Source organism: Empidonax traillii, unplaced genomic scaffold (assembly GCF_003031625.1).
Source record: "Empidonax traillii isolate 1590-97213 ecotype Southwest subspecies unplaced genomic scaffold, ASM303162v1 scaffold1867:size59521, whole genome shotgun sequence".
Classification (NCBI taxonomy): domain Eukaryota; kingdom Metazoa; phylum Chordata; class Aves; order Passeriformes; family Tyrannidae; genus Empidonax; species Empidonax traillii.
In genome coordinates, this window is record NW_020957060.1 from 28,036 (window position 1) to 50,420 (window position 22,385).

Sequence of the window (22,385 nt, forward strand, 5' to 3'; positions counted from 1 at the left end):
CCACAAATAGTTCCCCAGCTCCCCCCCTCACTTCCCCCACCCTCCCCAATTCAGATGTTATTCAAAATAGTGAGTGAATTTATCATACACTAATCAGGCATGGTAAACTGAGAAGATGTATATATTTTTCTCAATGTAATAGTATCTCTGAAAAGTATCTCTGAATTGATTTGGTTAATTATCTTAATTATTAATTACATTCTTCAGAAAGAGATACATGCAGACTATTTAATAAATTAAACAAATTAACACTCAAAGGTAAAACAAGAAAACAAACCTAATTTCAAAATATTAGTACAAGATCAATTCAGTGCTGATTAATTGGGCTGCATCAGAGGTGAATTTTTTCTTTTTAACTCCTACGTGCTTAATTTAATGTGTAATTGAAACACTTCCTAAATCATTGAGATATTAAGTTATAGAATCTGTAACTGGCCATATAATAGCACAGCAGTTAGGGAATTGTCCATATTACTACAAGAGACGTGATAACTTTTCAGCTAAACATGGTGCAATTTAATTCACATAAAGCAGACCTCAGCTTGTAAATTAGTACTAATTCAGATAGCTTCACTCCACAGAACAGCCTGATATCAGAGAACCACTATTCTTTTCATGGGTCCTTTAGGCTTCTAAAATACTTTTAAACCCCAGATTTCTAATCACATACTTTAAATCTAAACAGACGCTTGTTTTGCCATTGTTGCAAATTTTTCCTGTGAGTTATTTTTAATTGTTACACTTAAACCCAAATAAAAACAGAAGTATACATTGTTTTCTCCCCCTCTCGATATTCTGTTCTGTCTGTATGCAGTCCTCTTTGTCAGAATAAAAACCACTCAGCAATCCTTATATCATATTAGCAACAAGGAATTGAAAAGGCCTCTTTGTTATTCTGATGCTGTATCTGAGCGTGTCTTCACAGCAAGGTAGAACAACTCTGGTTACAGTTCTCTGCACTTTCTTTAAAGGACAAATTTTCTTATGGAAACCCTCTTTGCCAAAAGCTGGTTCCTAACCACACATGGAGCAATGGAGTACGTCAAACCCGTGTGTCGTAGCTTTTTGAAATTTTGCAGTACATTTCTGGCCTGGATTAGATCAATGACTCAGTTTACCGTGCTGTGGTATCTGATTCCCCTTTCTGTTAGCATTTTTAAAGTTCTCCTGAGGACCAGTGGTGGAAGTTTCTCCTTGAACTCCCCCTGGTCCCCATACACCTTCTTTTTTTCTGTAACCACTTTAAGATTAGCAATAGTGGAAAGAAGCTGGTAAGGTCATGGGTATTCCTTGTCAAGGTCCTCTTGCTCCCTGGCCATTACCACGATGTACCATTAGTGAAGATGATAAAAAGTTTCTTATTTATTGCAGAGCTCTGGTAGCCCAAGCTGCTTAGAGAATTAGTGGCTGATGGTCCACAGAAAGCAAAACTGAAGTGACCAATATGAAGGACATCAAAAGCACAGGTTAATCAGAAGAAAACAGGAAACTGTCATTAACTACAGTAACATCAGCAGTGATCAAAATATTGATAACACAGTTTTCAGGCACAAAAAGGTTATTTTTCTACACAGTAAAAACTGTGCACATTGGTGTCTGACCTGCTTCTCAGAGAAGTGAATTAAATATCTGGGATTACTGAAAAGTAATGACTTTCCGCTTTCCACCTGCTGAATTGACTTTGAATTTCAGATTTGGCTCTCAGTCTTTCTACAGAACTGTCAAATTACAGTATCAGGTAAAATATGAACAGACCGGATGGCTGCTTGTGTAAACAGAGATGGATGAAAAGTTTTGCTAGTGTTTTCAACAGTGACCAGTGATAGTGACTTGATTTTTAGGAAGCAGACATTTCTTATGGACTGGTGTTCTGAGGGCTGGTGCTTGGATCTCTTTGGATACATCAGAATTTCTACACAGCACATACACTCATTACTGACTAGTTATTCAAGATCTTAGTCTTAGTATATATAATAATTATTATTATTCACTCCAACCTTCAGAATAATTTTCTTTATCATTCTTGATGTTATCCTGCTTCTCATTTCCATGTAGGCCTGAAAATAATTTAGAGGATAATGAGCAAAACTTATTTTCATGGGATTCTCAGATGTTAATGAATGTTGTCTCATTTATATTATGCATCTGTGAATTTGCCAGGCTCCATTTTAAAACAAGTTGGGTAGTATGCCCCCAAAAGCTATTGGAAGAGTTTTCCAGAGTATTACTGTTTTCAGCAATAGAGCTTTTATAATTTTCAGTGACATTTATTCACGGACAGTGGGTATCCTTTTCGTGTACAGCAGTGATAACCCCTCAATTTAATACCTTATTTCCCACTGTGATAGTATACAAGCCATAATCTTATTCCTTTTATCGCTTGACTTGCTAGGCTTTAAAATCCAGGTTTACTTCCAGACTAACTCTTATCCCATGGGCTGAACACATCAGGTACGTTCCTGAAGTGCATCATACAGTCTAGTTTCCCTACTAGTCCTCCCAGGACTAGATGACGCTCCTCTCCCCTGAGCTGATGGCACGTGGAGTTTGTGCAACAGCCTTCATCATGCCTCAAACAACCTGAATTCAAGGAGGAAGTCTGCCTTCTGTTCCTCTGAGGCACATATACCACAATCTTTACAAACTACTTGAATGCCAGTGAAATAAAGTTTAGTGCTGTATTTTTGTCTACGTGTTTTCTGATGCCACCAACTTTCACCGTGTTTTTTGGCTGCTTGGGAAATTTCTTGCTGAAACATCTGCAGCCACCTGAGAAGGGATTGCCTGCAGTTTGAGATTAGTGTCATGCTTTGAAAGGAGTTACTGTGAATTGTCTGGTCTGAAAACTGCTGGCATTTGTGGCTTGGAGTGGATATGCTCGACCTGGACAGTAAGAGGTACCTAACAAATGACTACATTAATAAATAAGCAAAGACAGCAGCTGACCCAAGCAGCACCTCCCTCAATCAGGCTGCTGAAGATATGCAATGAGCTTCCCTGGTAATTGTCAGATCCACCCTGCATCTCTTATTCATGGGCTTCTGTGAGTGCGTTAGATTGCATGCTGCAATCAATTGAAATCAACTCCATTCACTGCGTTAGGCTAACTTTATGCTCTTAAAAACAATTTTAAATACTCCTTTAAATACACCCCTTTGCAGGCACATTAAAAATGTCAGGCAGTGCCCCACATCGTCCTGACATTTGAAGACATCTGCAGAAAAACATAGGGAAAATTTATATCCAGAGGTAAGGTGGGTTTCCAGTTTCTGGTAAAACTGTGTTGTCAGGAAAGGAGGGAGGATAAAGGATCAAACTGAGTTTCAAGGATCAAACTGAGTTCAGGGCAGATGCTGGAGAGACAACGATGTTTCATTTGGCACGAGGTGCTTGGGACTGAAAAGGAGACACAGAAACTCTTGTTTAACTCTCAATTGGTGCATTGTTTATCCACGACCTGAGAGTGTGACCTTGCAGAAGGCTGTGAGCTCTGAGGCTTAACACTGCTGCTCATCAGCTCCGAACGGGGAACTGACCCGAGGTGAGAAGAATACAGTGCACAAATGAGACCACAGATTGTTGAACATGTCTTAAATCAAGAATGAGACTAAAGGAATTTAGTAAAACACAGAACGTTTCACAATCCTGACAGGGGTCAGTATGTTACAGTCCAAACTCTGATAGAATTGTTCTGCTGGCTAAAAAGGTGACAGCAAAGAACAAATTAACACTGTTCTGTCAGGAATATTTGTGACATCATTCATCATTTCATGTTGTTTTTAAACAACAGCAGGGGCAATGTCACTATTATTGCTCAAACTAAACTCAGAAAATTGCTTAAAGCAACCCATTTCTACAGAAATACAGAGAAATACTTTTCTCCTATTTCCACTACAGAAGATTGGGATTTTCAGTAGATACATTATATGACTGGATCTGAAAGATTACAATAACTACCTTGTACTCAGAACAAGAAATAACTTTCTTTTGGCAGTGTTTGACATTCCAGTGACCACACTCCTTGTCTAGAAAAGAACATTATAAAAGCAATAAAGTGTTTTTGAAAGTAATTACAGAGAGAAAAAGGAGCTACATACTGCAAGGGATTTAAAAGCTACTAGAAGTTGTGTTAATAATCAGAACTTCCAATTTCCTTGTCTTTCTAAGGACAGCTTGAAAAATAGATGAATAAGCTACAGAATGACGATGAGAAGTATTAAATGGATTTTTTTTTTTCATGTTGATATTTTGTATAACAAGGAGAATAGAATGAATTTTTCTGCAGGACAGCAATACAGATGACATAGGTAACACAAAGCTCCCAAAAATCTCAGGATATTAACATTCCTAGAAGCAGGTTGGAAAATGTTTTTACCTGGGGGTAAGTTCTGCATGGATCTAGTTATCAGGCCATCCTAAAGCCTTAATTTTGAAAAGTGCCTGGATAAAATTTCCAGAAGTTCAAATACTACTAGACATGAAGCCTGATGTTCTGTCCATGTTTAAACATATAGAAATGTTAATACATTCTTTGAATTAACACAAATGATGTTCAAATGAATAGAAATTAGAATAAAGTGTGGGGAGAAAAAGCTCCAAGAGAAATAGAATCCATGGAAATTCATGAGCCAATGTAAAGGGATTTTCTTCCTGCAAATGAGCATATATAATACAAACATATCCTAAGAATATTAATGAACAAAATATGCACTCTAGCAATATCTGACTTCTCTACGTGATGTAGTGATCTCTATGGACATCAACAAATCTACACTTCAGCATTTCAAAGGAAATTGGAACAATGGCTCCAGAGTTCACTGAACACATCTTAGCAGAAAATGCAGTTTCAAATAAGAACAGAGCCCAGAGCACTGCACAAGTTTGAACTATTTTGTTGATGTGCAGGAATTGAGTGGAATTTTCACTCTGAAAGCCTTAATTTCCCTAACACCATCCCTAATCTAATGGGAAGAAGGACATGTTAGTCTCTGAGTCCTACCTATAGTACCACTGAGCTGAACAGGATTTCCTAACCCAAATACAAACCTCTACCAGACAAAAAAGCACACCAACTCCTCTTACTTCCAAACCACTGTTGGGCCACACCTCCTTCCAAATGCCTGCTGTTATTCCACAGGCTTTGGTTGAAGAAGACTGCAGATAAATTCCCTCTCTGAAGTCCTTTGCCCTAATCCTCAAAATACCCACAACCACCTTGCCCAACTCCAAGAAAGAGCCTGGAGATACAGCTCTGTCCTGGAGCAAGTCTTCATCCTCAGCTAAGTCTCCCAGCTAAGCAAGGCTGCAGTGATGCCAACCCCAACCATATCTTATCCAGCTGAAGAGCAATACTTATCCTTGCCGCCTCCAGAAGGGCACTGGCTCTGAGCTTTGCATGACACTAAAGCAATTTTCACTCTGAAGACTCAGATTTTTCCTATTTGTTATGTATATCCTACCCCTCTTTCACTAACTAAACAAATTGGATTTTTCACCCATGAGAGAGAGAGACACAACCATCCAAACTATTTGACAGAATCAAAACTTTTACAATTTAATTAGAAAGTGTGTATTTCCTATTTGAAGTGGAAATGTAAGTCTGTAATTTGGGAATATGTAAAATTTTAAAGGAAAGGATAAAGTAGGAGTTGATGGTAAATTTGAAGCTGTAATTAAGTTTTAAAATATAACAATCTTGCTAAGGGGTAAGAGTGAAAGCAGATGAAAAAAGTAAGTGTTAAAGGAGGAGGAACTCAGTGCTATGCTGTGTGCGAAGTAATGGAAAAATAGTTTTGTTGGAGAAGTTCCTCTCTTTTTTTTTTTCCTAAGAAAGTCATTCTGATCTGTTCTAACCTTCTCTAAACCTGCTGCCTCAATTTTCTCAGATTCTAGTACATGGGTAGGAGACATACAAACAGCATAATTCAAATTGCCCAAAACTTTCATACAGGCCCCTGTAATAGTAATGAGACTGGATCAGCTGTTCCAGTTGAAGCTTTCATCTCTTTTATCCCTTGCACTGTTCCCTCTGGCTGTACTGAAGGGTAGGGGGATTGCTGCTGCCTCAAGGCAGTCTGCACCCTGCAGAGAACTGTTCTGCCTTATGGGAAAGTCCTTTGGGGCTTGGGATTTTTAAAGAGCCCTTCATTCAGAGTCCAGTGCTGTGAACTGGATATGTACCCTGCACTTGCACCAGGGAAAGCAACAGAAGCTGGTTTTGTATGTGTGTGGGGTGTCCAGGGACTGCAAATTCATAGCCTGTCCCTGGGGAATGATGGTGCTGTGTCAGGGCAGGATCTGACTGGGAGATTTTCTCTCATGCTTTGCCTAGAACTTTGCCTAGAGTTTCCAAATCCAGACAGTCTCCACTGCTTCCATCTGCAGCATCATCAAATAAACAGCTGGAATTATATGGACTGCAGAGGTCTGACCTGAGAGATCAGAACTGAGGGCTTTACCTGAATTTATGCACACCACCTGCAGCTCATCAATAATCCACAGTTATGTATCCACAAACAAGGGAAAAGTTTCTTTATCCTAAAACAAATCAAGCTTCAAATGTATCCATATTCACAGACAATGCTTTTCTATGATTGATCTGCTAAATGTTTAAAAGGAAGAACCACTGCTGTTTTGCAGATGGAGAAACTGTGGCTAGCAGAAAGCAAGTAACTTACCTGAGGCAACATAGAAGGAAAAAAAGAAGAGAAAAGGGAGTAAAATTCAGAAATTGAAGGCTCTCACACAGTCCATTAACAAGTTGAATCTCTTTATGCAGTCCAGATCCATTTGCATGTAGCTGTTGCATTTAAAAGCAGAGAGAAAACCTGACCTGATATAAACTGGGATGGTTTCACCATGAAAGCCTGAGAAATCTCTAGGCACTTAGAAAGTGACTTGATGCAAGTGTAAACAAATGAACAACTGTTTCTTCCAGAAATTTGAGGAAATTGGTTATAATGTGCATAAGGAATGGACTTTTTAAAAGTAAACATGTGAAGACCAATTATCCTTTTGTGTAATTTCCCTGATTACAACCTCTTAACATAACAGAAAAACTGCTTCATGCGTGAAGAAGACAAGGTTTCTAGATTATATTGTGGTTTTACCTTGTAAAGTAGCTTGTAGCCTGGAGATCTGAGTCCTGAGGACGGAGGTTGTCATACACATACTTTAGATCCTGGATGCTGTTCAGCTCAGGCAATCCTGCATGCAGCATCTTAAAGCAAAGAAATATTAGATCATTAGTCCACTGTTCTGTTGAAAAGAAATTTAAGTGAAATGGGGCTGAGAAAAGAAAGGGTTTACACCAAAAGGTCTTCCGTAACATAAAGGTTTGCTCATCTGAAAAGTGATGCTGATGCTACAGCAATGCCTGGAATACTAAAGTGAATATATTGCATTGTAAACCTTCACACTGAGGGACCAGAAAGAGGCATGGGTCAGAATCAATGATCCATTTCAGTTATTTATTTTCTCTTCAAATACCATAACCTCAAGGTGTTCATTGCTAAGCCTCCTTCATAGCCTTCTAATAGTAATAAAGGGAAGGTGACCAAATCCAGCCTCCTGAACAGCAGTAACCACATTTCTGTTACGCTCACAGTGTTGTCTTAGTCCTAATTCAATTTAGCTCAACATCACCTTCTCATTTGTAATTCCTCCTTCCACCATTACTGCTCTGGACTCCTCCTGCAAGGGGATCATAGACTCACTCCCTTTAAAGTCAGTGCAGGAGAAAAGCTTCTTTAGACATTGATTCGTAGCAGGAGCCCTGAGTTGGGCAGTGAGAAGTGCCCTCTGGAGAATGCATCATTCTCCAGGGATGAGGAACAGAACTACTCTAGTTAGTTGACCAAATTAGGTTCAAAAGACAGTGCAAATATTCCCCTTGCAAAGTAACAACATGAGCAGGGTAGACAACAATGTGTCTATTGCCCATTCAGCTCTCTTCAGTCATTTTTAAATGTCAACAACAACAAAATATTTTACACACTTCAAAACCTAATGATTTTACTCGACAATCACAGCAAGTTGAGAGGGATGCTTTTTTTGTGTAATGGAAAAAAAGAATAAGTCCTTTACTTTGCTCAGAAGGAAATGTATCTGAATTTGCAGTCACTGCTGTGCATTCTTCATTGATATTTATGTCTAGCTCAGAGAGAAAGACCCACTGAGTTTTTCATGTAAGAGCAAAGAAAAAAGGGAGCACTGATTTTATTTTAATGTTTTGTTGAGAGATGAATAGTGTGAGGGGAAAGGAGATGGGGCCTTTCCCCACAAAGAGATATATCTTTACTCCTTCAAACCTTCTCAATATTTTTAAGTCAAGTTTCAATATTTTGTATATTTTCTTTTTGGCATTATGAGGAAAATCATGTCTTGTATCAGCCCCAATCCATACTGCCACTGGACAGTTAGACTGCTGTTTTCACAGAGTTTTGCCTAGCAAGGAACATAGAGGCAGAAAGCTGCATGAAGTAAATTTTTGTTGACAGCAGGAGCAATAACAATATTCAGCACTGAAGGACACACAGTGCTATTTATCAATATACATTCAACCAATTTATAAAAGATAACTACTCCTGTCCCCTTTAGATTTAAAGGGGAAAAAAATTAAGCTTCTTTACCCTTCCTTAGAAAAGGGGATGATACCAGACATAAACATAATTTGAACAATCTGTAATGTAACAGAAAACCAGGATTTTTTTTTTTTTTTTTTTTTAACAATTGCTGAAGTGAATAATAAAAAAAGAAGCCTCTAGCTGGGCAGTACCTACATAGTGCTTTGCTGGCTGCAAGGAGGTCCTAGAGGCCTCTTATACTCCTTTATCTCTTTTTTTCCATACAGAATATTTTTTGTGTTTCTAGTCTGCTGATGGAAGAGGCTTCTCAATACTGTGGCTGATGATACTGGATGGTAATTAGACAAGACATGGAACAACTGTTTGAAAACCAACTACACTTCTCACAGGGCAAACTCAAACACCACTTAGGTGCCTAAGTTCAAGTGCCTGCATTGCTACCTTTGTTGGCCCACACATATGGTTTGACCTACCAGCCTTGGTTATCCCAGGCCTTCTGACTCACTGAGTGGAGCTGCCTACACTCTCCTTGGGCCTGGGTTCAGGGCTGGTGTGTGATGCTCAGCCCACCATGAAAAAGGAATTGTCCTGGCATTTTCACTGGTTGGACCTCCAAAATGGGGGTGTTTCCCAAACCTCTCTTCTCAGATGGTGTTTCTGACTTTAGAAGGGTGAAGTGACTTGTATGGGGACACAAGATTCTTGAGTTTTAGATTTGCTCTATGTAGGTGCTGTCTCCTGTTTCATATGATTAAGTTGACCTGTTTCTTGTCACAGCAGATCAATTACTTGCTCTCTAGTGTCACATCTAAGACCCTCTTAATAATTTTCTATCTGAAAAATCTTTAAAACAGTAATGGAATTTGCATTTCTTTAAACTAGTCAAAAGGTGTTTGTGTCCTGCAATCACCCTCTTTATAATAGTTCACATCAAATCTTTAATGAGAGCAAAGCTGATGAACTGCAGGCATTTATGCAGCTGAACTCTGCCAGCAGACTCTTGGATCTCCTGCAGATGTTTCTGCTTTTGAAAGCGGTGGAAACTTCATGGATTATTTCTTACTCCCAGTAGCAAATGTCAGTGCAGCTTTAGAAACATTCTGCTGACCACCAAGAAATAGCATTAATTCCCAAACTGGGCCAAAACCCCGTCACTTTGTTCATAATTATATTTGCTAGAAACGACTAATTGTTGCTGGTGATGCAGGGCACAGTTTACTACTTCTCTACTTTATAGAAATAGTCTTATCGTTAATTTTTTAACCATGTTTTATAAATAGCATCTCCAAAAACAGAATGTGGGAGGAGAATGAAAGATTAATGATGCATATTTCCAAACTGAGAGAAATCTCAGACTGTCATTGATACAAATAAGCAGTGGTTAGTTAATCTTATCTCTTCATGATAACATCTGAATTTCTGGGAATAGAAATGAAGTCCAAGTGGAATTTCACAGTCTATTTATTTTTTCTAGAAATGACCCATGAAACTTAAACATTTTGATATTTACAGTTTCTGACCAACACCCCATTTTGAGTGCAGAACCAGACTCACCCTTCCAAACATCACTGGCAAAAACAAGGCATTTTCAACCTCGCCTTCTTTGTTTAATTCCCTCCGACATGAAGTGCTCATCAACGGGGTGTGAGTGCACTGCCAGTTTAATTTTTCAATTATGAAATGCAATACAATTGACTGAGCTGCAACCCATTGACAAATATCAAAACATATCTGGATGCTGACTTTCAGCTCAGCACTATTACCTCTGCTACAAGATCAGCAGAAACAAAAGATGCAGCACATCCTGAATACAGACAAACCTGAGCAGCTATATCCAGGCAGAGATAGCTAGTTATTTCAGAGCTCCTGCTGGGAACATTTTCCTAACATGCTCTCTCTATTATCCCAGAGTAATCTAACGTCGTTATCTCTGCTGCCTGCAGAAAAAGGCACTGCACTGGGGACAAGGAGATGGGCAGAAGACGTAGCTATATTTGCAGCATGTGGTTTTCAGCAGCGTTCAGATATGCAGGGATTACTGCTGTGAATGAGAGAGCAAGGGTGTTTTCCTCCTGAGTTTTCCAGAGGCTCTTGGACAGTATCCTCTACAACTTCATGGCTTCTAGGGCAAAACTGTGCATTATGATGGGAACGCAGTTTTGCTGCACCTTTGTAACCACTTAGCAGCAAGGTTGAGAGATCTGGAACAATCCCTCCTGCTCCATACTGGGAAATCCCTCACTCTCTCACTACATGGGAAGTACAAGATGGAAGAGGCAAGATGAAAGATTCTTACCATTTCTTGCCGTCTCCCCCACAGCACAAGTTGGAGATGATAAAGTTGTGTTTATAGAGCAGCTTTTTGGCTGTCCCCCAACCTCAGCAGGAGTTCTGTTTATAAGGTCATGTAGACTTTTTCGTGCACAGACCAGTCCTCTACGTCATGGGGCCCTGGACATATGTTTTGGATTAACATCTTAGCCAAGCATCTTAGCAAATATTAGTTAATTTAATATTCTCATTGTTCTGTATAGGGGCAAATCATTAACTTTTCATACACAAGTAAATAGAGGCATAAAGCAGTTATGGAATCTGCAACAGCACATGAATCAGTGGGAATACTTAAGGATAAAAACTCCTAGTGGTCTCAAAATCTCATAAAAAAGAATTTCTAAACCTGTGTCAGTATGGGTACTCTTTCTTTCCTATGTCTGCCATCCTAAGAAGGGACTGTGGAAATGATCCTGTGATTCTAAAAATGTGAAAAAACCCATTCTAATGGCATCACTGTAGCTGCAATGCTGCCATGTACTGTCAAATCACCCACTCTGTGAAATATTTAGCTTACTTTGCCTTGCAACCACAAACAGGAATGGGAAATGAAATTTTGAAGACCTAGAAAAAGGGCTAAGTGAAATTCCTGAATGTGAAACTTTTTCTACCCAGGTTCATTTGCAGTTTTCTGATATTTTGTAAAAAATAATGCATTAAAAAAAAAAAAAGGAAAAACATCAAGCAGCTTAGCTTTTCTTTTCTCAGAAATTAATATTGAAACAGGATAGGTTTTTTGCAGAGGAAGTGCAGCACTAACATTTCCAGCAGTGCAGCTGATACTTCTTCAAATCACCGTGCTACTGGAGGCAGCAGTGAAATGGTAAAAGAGAAGAAAACACCAGATGAAATTGATTTTTGGTTTCATCCTCAAGCTTCTTACCATCTCCAGCAGGTTCAAGAGTAACTGGCTGTGTTTCCTGACTGTGTTATAAGCTCGACAACAAAGCTCCACAAACTCTTGAAAGCGCTGTGGGTTTTTTCCCCCTTCCGTGATGAAATACTCCATCTCTGACGTGAAGATGAAGGGAGCTCGGTCCCTTGAAAAGAGAACAGTTACATGAGAAATCTTACCAAAAACAGCTAATCATGCACGACAGTTAATATTTGTAACTCATTATTCACATTGGTTTTCCCAGTATTACCTTCCTCATTATTTCATCTCTCCCTTCCTCGGTGTGGAAATTTCTATCGCTCTGCCTGGTGTCGCTGACTAATTGGGGCAGAGACAGGTTTTAGAGCAAGAGCGTCCTCGTGAGATATCCAACAACTGAAAAAGTGTTTTCTTCAAGCTCTTCTTTGCCTTTCTTTTTAAAATCTCATTGCTTTAATTTCTTGGCTCTAGCCTGAAAGTGAATCTGGAAGCAAATTCTCTCCTGGTATTGAAATATTTAAAAGCTGTTCTCAAAGAGGATGGGTTATAAATATCAACTCCCTACTAGGCAAAAAGGGACTTTAAGAAAAAACTCTACACCTCCACAATCCAACAACAACAAAAACCCAACAGGTATGGTACTATCATGAAATATACACCATTCTGAAGAGATATTTCTGACTCAAGTTAAGACAGAATATAAATAAATTGTCTTGTTGTCGGTACATTTACTCTGTATTCACCCTAGAGTAAATAAAGTGCAGAATCCTACAACATGGCTTGCCTTTTTTCTTATCACTGGCATAGTTTGTGGCTATGGCATGTTATTGAATAAGAAAATAGATTAGCCAGTCTTCTGCTAACAATCCTATCATTGCATAGTTTCAGAAAGGCCTGATAAACTGCATCCTCACACAGAAAAAACTACTGCAGTGATTTACTCACCACAACTGTGTACATAGAAGCATGTAAACAGATTAGAGGGCTCTATTCCAAGGCAATATACAATGTGTGTTAAACCTTAATTCAAAATGGACTTGAATAAACTGAATATTCTTGGGAAGTTTGAATGTAGAAGCAAATTTAAGGATGTCTGTGTCTTGCTAAAACCTCAAACATGGGCTGAGTCTGAACACACTCTGCCTCCTGATGCATTCATAAAAAACGCAGATGAGTTTTCCTCAGAGTTTTCCTAATTTTCCCATAAAAATGCTTGCCTTGTATTATTGTAGAAAGAAAAACAAGTTGTCATGAGATTCTAGCTGCAGCTGGAAGTTTTGGTCATAAGAAATGCTCCAGGCCTTCCCATCCTTATGTTTGGAAATTATTCCTGGTTTACACGGCAGCTAACTCTGAGTCCAGACCTCCCATGGTTGTCATTCACCTAAAAGCAGTCTAGGACACTCAGGTGGGTTTTTGTTTGGTTGGTTTTGTTTGGGTTTGTGTTTTTGTGGGGTTTTGTTTGTTTTTTTTGGTTTTTTTTTTTTTGTTTGTTTGTTTTGTTTTGTTTTTGTTTTTTTTAATATATAATTCAGTTTCAGCTAGGTAGTACCAGGCATGGTGAAGGTCCACAATAGTAATTGTTTTCTTCCACATTTTTCTGTATCGCTGTTGTGAAATGAGTGTTTTAAGGTCACTTACAAAAGCACCACCACAATGATGCAAGACAGGAGTTCACAGTGTGAGGGCTGTATTACAGTATGACTATTACGTAGTTATTGTGTAGTTTTGTGCTGTAGCTCTGAGAGAATCACAAACCTGTGTCTATTACTGATTTCCAAGAGTGAGATTTTCCCAGAACCTTCTTTCACTCACTCATCCATTTTCTGGGTCATCTTTTGTTTATCAGGTGGTATTTAAGATAGACATTAAGTATTAAATAAATAGATAAGAGTCACAGAAGTCAGTTTGCTGAAGCCCATAGGAGAGAGACACAGATCCAGAAAATTAGCAATGCTAACATCTTGACTTATCTATGGACAGAAGTCCAATCTAAGTCCTAATTTGAAAGCATTTTACCATCTTAAGAATGTCTAAAACTCAAATTTGTTCTTGGGCTAAAGTATTCCACAGTCAAAACAACTGCTGTAAATACTATGTATTTTTTCAAAATTCATATTTGATTTCAGATGCTGAACTGCATCAAGAGTCATAGTCACACCATGAAAGCACAGCCCTTTCAGAGCTAGGCCAAGTCTCCCACATTGAGCTACTCGAGATGAAAACAGATACTGCAATCAGAAATTACTTTACTAGAAGAACTGGTGTTTAACATTGTTGGGTTGGGCTGTGGTCCAAATTCCACATAATGCAATCACTGCAACATCAGTCAATTCTCTTACTGTTGTTGCTAAAGGATCCATTTGAACACATAACTTATATTTTAGTATTTACATTTTATTTGCAGATTAATTTGACTCGTAAAACGATGTAAAGCAGTTTTACAAGGTTCTTAAATTTCTCAGTATCATTTATCACTGTCTTCTGAGGTGGTAGGCCTGTTTTCCCTTGTTAAACTTAAAATATGATGTAGAAATCTGATTTCCCTGGTTTTGCTTAAGGTCTTGTGGTATCAGAGCCTCCACCATGAGGTAACCCCTGCACTCAGTCATATGCTGGAAGCTTCAGTCCTCTGTGTGTCTAAATAAACTGGTTGGTCATAAAGGGAACTCTTTGCAATCTAAATTAAAAAAAAAAGGACAACACATAAAACCAACTTAGAATACAGGAGGCAAGACCCACTAGAAGGAAAACTACAGTAATTTCTCACAATAGTATTAAAAAACAAAGTTTCAGTGGGAGGAGATGCTTAGAGGAGTAAAGAGTAGACAAAGGATTCTGAAAAACCAATTGACAGGCTCAGTGTCTGTGTACAGATATTCCATACTGTTTTCATAATATTCCATACTGCTTTCATAAACCCCTTTGGAAAATAAAAAACATAGACGAGGATAGTTTAAAAATTGCTCCAGTAAAATTACAAACAGCCAAGTCCAGTCACTGTCCACCATACACAGGAAAATTTACATCAGCAAACAACAGGTTGCTTTAGCCTGCATGAGGAAAAAAGTAATACATTCCCTCATGTTGCCAATGTACCACACCCCCCACACATGTGCAAATGAACACAGCTTGCTCACATGAAGTTATCTACAAGATGTAAACACTAGATACCTCCTACCTTAAAATAGACCCTCAAAATCACAGCTAAGGCCTGTAATACTTTACATGCACAGGATATTCAATGCCCAATGACTGTGCGACAGCCAATGGGACAAGAGCCCCTTGGCCTAAATTCTGTATAGAATACAAATTGCTGCCTCAATCAAATTAAAGAAATGGCTGGCATCAGGTTAATAAAACTGTTATGACGAAGTATTTTCAAGTAAAAGCCTTTTACTATATCTCTGTAGACCAAAAGCCTTTTTTCTTTCCTTTACGGTGTACTAAAGAAATATGGAATTGAAGCATTGTTGAATGACCTCTACTGTGTAATTGTGATGTCGGATACCATTATTTCTAGAAAAGAAAAGCCTCATTGAGAGAACTAGTGTGGCTTGAGACAGACCAAAGACCAAAGATGTACAGCCAATAAACCTCCCCAAATCATTAAACCTACCTTACTCAACTACTCTTTTCTTTCCTTTCTTTCCTTCTTTTTTTTTTTTCCCCCACTAAAGAGCCCTGGATGAAATTAATGAACCCTTTGGTTTTATAATAGATATCAGTCAAAAAGGCAATACTCCTGTTTATGACAGTCTGATTGCATTTCTGGACTTTAAAGACTTATACTTTACAATGGCTGTGACAAAAGAGTTTACTCAAGCCATTCAGCCAGCAAGGCTGGTTTTATGGTGGTTTTATTCTTTTTCTTTTTTCTCTTTTTTTTTCTTTCCTCTTGTACTGCTTTTAGAGATTTAAGATTTTCATGGGAATGTGTTTTGCAGTTCCTCTGGAGATTACAAATGTTTAGATGATAAGTCATGAGAGGGAAGGAAGAAAGGAAACCTCAAGCAAATGAAGAGATCATCATGCAAAAATAAACTTGGTTTGGGGTGATGGGAACATTTACTGGGACTTAACTGTAGGCAAGAAATATGCTGCATTCCTAGAAAACCAGTAAGATCATCAGGATTTGTTATGAAGCACTAGATGTAAACTGATTAACAAAGCTTGTATGGTCAACAATGGTTTTAGTTTTTCCTACAGGGAATCTCACAGTACAGAACATTTAAGAATGATAACACTGACTTCCCTTTATATTAAGTAGGAGAAGCAGATAAGATAATCAACAACAAATGACCTTTACTCTGATCCAGTCTAAACTTCCCAATGGTGTATTACTCATGGAAAAGTGCAAGCCACACACATCAATACAATGAGATCAAAACAGTTGTGGTCCAAGCTGTCATATGGACAGTGCGTGAGAAACCAGACAGGACTCCGTGCAATTTAAAACCAGCTGCTCAGCAGCACACGCCCCCACATATTCCCTGGCTGCTTTAAAACCATTTTGGCTGAGTCAAGAGTGACTGATAGCATTCAGCATGACTATGTGGAATTTGGATGTATCCAATAAAATAGGAAAAGATTTTAGGAAGTGCTTGACTGCTGACATCCTTTGCAGCACAAGCCAAAATCTTACTGAAGAATGCACTCAAACAAAATAAATGCATAGGAGTGCTTATTTCTCTAAGCCAAATGAAAATATTTAATCATAGTAATCATATATATTTGTAGAAACAGAAAAAAGCATGAGCAATGGTATTCCTTTTATATATTGAAGAATGAAACACGGAACAACTGCACAACACGATTCATCTCCAGCAAACACATAAAGATTCATAAAGAAATATGCCTGGACCACAAGAGATACTCCATTTTTCTTACCAGGACAAGATCAACTCCAAACACGCTTCTGAGATACTTATTTAGCCTATCCTCATAGATTTTTATTGATAGAATTCTTCTTAAACCTCCCCATCAAATTTCTGTTCTAGTATGTTCCCTCACAGTGTTTTTTTTCCTCAATGCCTTATCTAACCCTTGCTGTGCTTTCATCCTATTAATTCTTGTTCTTTCCTAAGGGAACATGAAGATCCTGTCTTCTTTACAGCATCCTCTAATCTATTTGAAGACTGTTACTGTCTTTCCTAGTCTTCTGTAGACAATTGTTTCAACCTTTTCTCACAAGCCTTGTTTTTCAGATGTCTGATAATTTTAATTGCTTTTCTCTGGACTCATTGTAATTTCTCTGGACTCCTTATCCATACGGATCTAAAAGTAAAACATTAAAAATACTCCAGCTGACTGTGAAGTTTTCCCAGTGTTACATGGTGCAAAAGGATTACTTCACATTTCAAGCTTTCCAATTCAGTATTTTATCAGCTCGTATTCAACTTGACTGTAGTATAACTCTCAGATCCCTTTCTAAAAAACTGCTAATCCAAACTTTTGTCACAGTAAAAACCTTTTACAATAGACTTCTACTAAAAAATTGAAAAGGTTCTACTTATTATTGAAATATCTTCTGCTTAGTACTTAATAGTTCATCCCCTGCCAGAACAAGGAAGATGTTGCTAAACTGGAGTAATTCAGCGAAGGTCCAGCACCATGTTGGTGGTACATGGCTGTGAGGAGAGGGTGAGGAAGGTGGGTTTGTTTACCCAGGAGCAATAGCTCTCTCTTTGCAGTGCTGGCAAAACAGTTTTACACCTCTCAGTGGGAAGGGCCACTGATCATCTTATCTTCATAAAACCTTCACAACAGCTCCTCCAATATAAAAAAAAAAAAAAAAAAAAATTTACCTAATCTATTTCAGAGCCTGGGGTTACAGTCAGTCCACACTCCTCTCATTGTCTGGCTCAGTGGCTTTTAAATCTGCAAAAAAGCTCATACTGTCAAACAAAATAGGGAGGTGCTTACCACCAAAAATGGACCACATTACAGCATCAACTAAACAATTCTTGCTTCTGTTTCTGGAAGTGTATTTTAGCTGCATTTTAATTGCAAATATATTTCACCAGTGAAACAGATGCTCAAACAATTTATAAAGTGTTATTATTGCAGAGAGGATTAAGAGCTTTGTGACTTCATGGTATTGGTGAAAAAATGCAAAGACCTGATTGACAAACTTCACAGACCCAAACCAAAAAATTAAGTTTTAACAGCACAACTTAGAATGTTTCTGAGTGAAGCATTTGTGTAATTCAATATATATGACTGGCAAGCATATGAGCTTTGGTGATATGTAGATAATTGTGGGCATCTCATCACCCACAGCTTAAGATCTCATCACCCATACATTAAGAATGTTTGGCACATTGGTAGACTTAAACAGAACTAAAACTCCTCTTAAAATAAAAGGCAGGACATGCAAACAATGGATTCATCACCTCTACTTCGTCATTTTCAATTGTCAAGACTGAAATTCCTTTTTTTTAACCTTCACCTCTAACAAACCTTCACATATATAATGACTATAGAAACTGAGTCATTTGACTGAAATCTGCTTTCTTCCACTTCAGTCTTATTTCAAAATTGCTTCAAAGTATCTGAAGATATTGCTCTTCCTTATGAGCTCAGTAAAATTTTAGGTCATTACTGAAGTCAGAGGCCAGTTTTCTTCTTGACCATACAGATGAGGAAATGTTGACTTAAGAGACCACACTCTACCCCTTAACTTTAAAGTTATTTTCCAGTGACCTGACTGTCAAGCAGACAAGATAAAGGCTCTGCCCTCTTCTGAGGGAGATGGTTTATAAACTCACCTCCTTGTAGAGCTGTTCTGAAATCCCACATTACTAGACTCATAGTGGTAAATAACCTGTGAATCTGCTGAACCTGGGAAAATGTAGCTTTAAATGAATTCTGCTACTCTCACTCTCTCTAGAAATTCAGTAAGAAATCTCTAGAAATTTCAGCTAGAAATTCAGTTTTCAGATGCCTTGGAGCAACTAAAGAAAAAAATTCATGCCCTCATTAATCGTTTCTCAACCTCTTGTCCCTCCCAAGCTACCAGCCACCCAAACTCATAAAAAGCAAGACATCAATGAAAGGCTTCAGGTGGAAATACTGGCAAATCTTCTATGATTGGATTATTTGAAAGAGCTGAGGGACACTCACTGATTGTCAATCAGTTTTACTGCTCCAAGTAGGCTACCATGGCACCTCCTCAACCTGCCAGCTACCACAAGGTGCACAATCACCCGACCTGCAGTCAGAAAGGCAGAAACCTTAAGAAGGACACATCCACAGGAACAAAGTGTGGAGATCAGACTGCACTCTGGGCAGCAGGCAACACAAACAAAACGCCCTGACAATGGCTTGTGCCTGGAAGCTGCCCACCATCAAAACCACCTCAGGGATCTGGGACTTGAACTGATGGACTTGCGTGAATGAACCCACCGCAACCCGCAGTGAGCCCTGGGCTCATTCGTTCCTGCTTGGATGGAGACATGTTCTGCACTTCACAAGTATGTCCAGGTGTTAAAAATGTAACATGGCAATCATCTTTAGCACTTCAAGGCACACAGCTCTTCCTTGGTCAAAGGACCTAGAGATGTAGGTACAATATAACCAAAAAAATTCAGATACAACTTATTTTTTCCATGTCCGCATACCAATATTTTTGTTTTATAAAGAAATACCTGAAAAAAAATATTTTTTTTCCAAATAAACACTTCCAGTGAGACAATAACACTAATTTTAGGTTACTTACACTAAAAATGATATGTTTTACTTTTAAAATAAAAAGAGGCACTTCTACATTTCTATATGCTCAAAATTTCTTAAGTACTTTTCAGTGCAAGAAAACACTGACTTAGGAAGAAAGTGTGGGAAACATAATTTTCCCATATTTTTGAAACTTCCTTAGTAACTGGAATTTCCCAATGGAATATGTAGGCTGTCTCTAGTAATTAACTTTGTAGAAGGAGACCAGCTTAACAGATTTTCTGGCAAAACCATGCCAAGACCCAGGATTAGTTTGGCAAAGAGACAAGAGGATCTTTGTGATTTTGATCAGGGAAAAGAACAGCCAGTGAGTGCTGTCTATAATCAGGAGGACTTGATATTTAAAGAACAGAATGGATGGTGAATTTAGTGTGTGCCATGAGCTGTATGGCATATCTTGCTGTAGGGCAAGATATGTTCACATCTTGCCACCAAATTTCACACCACACATCACTGAAAAAATACAGATGACAGTGCTGTAAGTGACTGGTTGTGGGGAGGATGAGATTGCAGAAGTTTGGATTAGTTCAGTTAGCACAGGATTTAAATAAATCTCTTCCTGCTTAATTCACCAAAGAAGAAATGTTCCAAAGATACTGGTCAGAACTGAAAAGAAGAAAACAAAAGCCAAAGAAAGCATGGAGGTACAACCATAAGCCAGACACCTTCTTCCAAACCATATGACTGACCTAGTCATGTATGATTACCTGGATAATACTGTACCTATTTAAGTTGGAATGGGTCTAAGATGATTGCCACAGGATACTCAGTAGATGAAGAATAAGACAGAGACAGTTATATGAAATTAAACAAGAAACATTTCTTCATACAGTTTGAAGTGTACCTGCAGAATTGTCTGCTTTAGAGGAATGTAGGCTCAAAAGTGGAGGCTGGAGAGAGAATGAAAGGAGCATTTTATTACCACTAAAAAAATGTGTCATCCAGTATGATTTAAAAAAAAAAAAAAAAAAAAAAAAAAAAAAAAAAAAGATAATAAAATCTCATGGTTCAGTAGGAAAGTTCCCCTTGGGACTTTGGGAATAATTCTTCTGCCAAGCTCCGTTATTGTGCTATTGGTTAGATACATCATATGTCTCCCTCCAACACTTCTGAAATATTAGCTCCTAGATGCAAGGAAAGACAGGTTATTAGTACTATTTAAAGTATTTGCTGCACTGTGAAGGCACAGGGAAGTAGCAAAGACAGCAAGTTCCTGATTCCTCTTCCATCTGATATCAGAAAGAACCGATTTATGACTTGGAATCAAAACTGAGTAGATTCATTGGATATCATTTAAAGATGAGGGTAGGAATTAGAAAAGTTAACGAATCCCTTGTTGGGGTGCTATACATCAGGAATGCAAAAGTGAGCATGACTGCATGAATCATATCAGCTTCAAAAGGTTCTCTGAAGACTCATATTGGATTTGATATAAAGAACTGCAGCCCATGCATGACAGATGCCACAGTACTCCTTGCACTTCAGAAGAAACACTCCATATGCAGAACACTGCAAAGGACCTATCCTCAGGAAGTTTTATGAGGAATTAGGGTTTTTTAAAGGCAAAAGGCATTCCCTGAGAACAGAAAATGGACAGCTGTGGCAAGCAGCTTCCTAAATTCTGTAAGAAATTATTGTATTAAACAGTTCAGACAGGGATGCCTTTTCTATAAGCCTTAATTCACATGCATAGATTTCATTCTTCCCTTAAAAAAAGAAAAAGCTTGCTTGTATGATGTGTGTAAAAAACAGCTGCATGTATAGGGATTTGCATCAGAAGCTTTTCATTATTTAAAGCCACCTATAAGAACCTCACAAGTTTATGTAGGGCATCTACTACATGAACCCCCAAGAGTCAGCACTAATAATTCCAAAGGTTTGACAGCATTGTGCTGCTGGTTTTTCAATATTATTTTACAAGTATGATATTCTGAGGGTGCAAAGAACTCAAATAAAAAACCTAATAAGAAATCAAATAAAAGTATATTATGAAAGCTGTTAAAGAAGCCAGAGGCTAAGCCTCTTGCAGGCCTTTCCTTGTGGGAACGAGTAGATACAAATAGCACTGAGAGTTTCAAATTTTGAGGGAACCTGAAAACTGTGAGATATAGAAATGTGATATCCCAGTGTTCCCGTGTTAAAACTAGTATGTTACAGTTCAGGAAGGTGCATACAGCTCATAAGAACTACAGTCATTGATACTGTATCTGAGTTGCATGTAGGCTTGAGGAAAACAATGATTATTATCTCATGGTGTTCACAACCTGTCGTTATGTGGGAGACCTAAAGATTCCTTAGGAATCATGAGGGCAGTCCATGAATGAAGGTCCTAAATGCATGATTTCATTCTATAGTTTATAAGCAATATACTGCATTGAGAAACAGTTAAAAGAGGCTGCTGTTTGTTGAAGCAACTATATTTTAAGCAATTTTCACAGACTTAGAAGATGTGGTAACTGAGCTGTAAAGCAGTAAAATTAATATCTATTTTTATTATTGCTATTACATGATTTCTGCTTAAATTTGGTTGTTGTTTCCCCTCCTATATTTGCTTCACCCTGTTGTTCACTCAACTAGGTAATCGATTGCTTATGTAAAATTAATACTCAAGGAAATTCCCGTTAGTTTCCAAAAGGAGTTTTGCTGGAGAGAAGGATGCAGCACTTGACAAGGAGTGTGCATGAGTATCTGTTTTTATTACTCTGTTCTGCTTTATTCTTTCCACAGCAAATAAGTAGGATTAAGGGAGCATATCCTGAATGATGGATGATAATTCTGAGCACTGCAACTAAATCTTTTGACTGCCTGGCTGAGAAGTACTTATTATCCTCATCAGCTTCTCTCATATCAATACTCCCACA

At 38.2% G+C, this 22,385-nt stretch overlaps 1 protein-coding gene across 1 annotated transcript in view; it reads right to left on the minus strand.

Moving 5' to 3' along the window:
• The window catches only part of LOC114071145 (phosphatidylinositol 4-phosphate 3-kinase C2 domain-containing subunit gamma-like), a gene marked incomplete at both ends in the record, with an annotated part of 48,168 nt that overhangs the window by 24,174 nt on the left and 1,609 nt on the right, over positions 1–22,385 (minus strand). The window contains 2 exons of the mRNA XM_027908849.1: positions 7,110–7,219; positions 11,800–11,956. Coding sequence (XP_027764650.1) covers positions 7,110–7,219; positions 11,800–11,956 — 267 coding nt within the window. The remainder of the gene's footprint in view (positions 1–7,109; positions 7,220–11,799; positions 11,957–22,385) is intronic.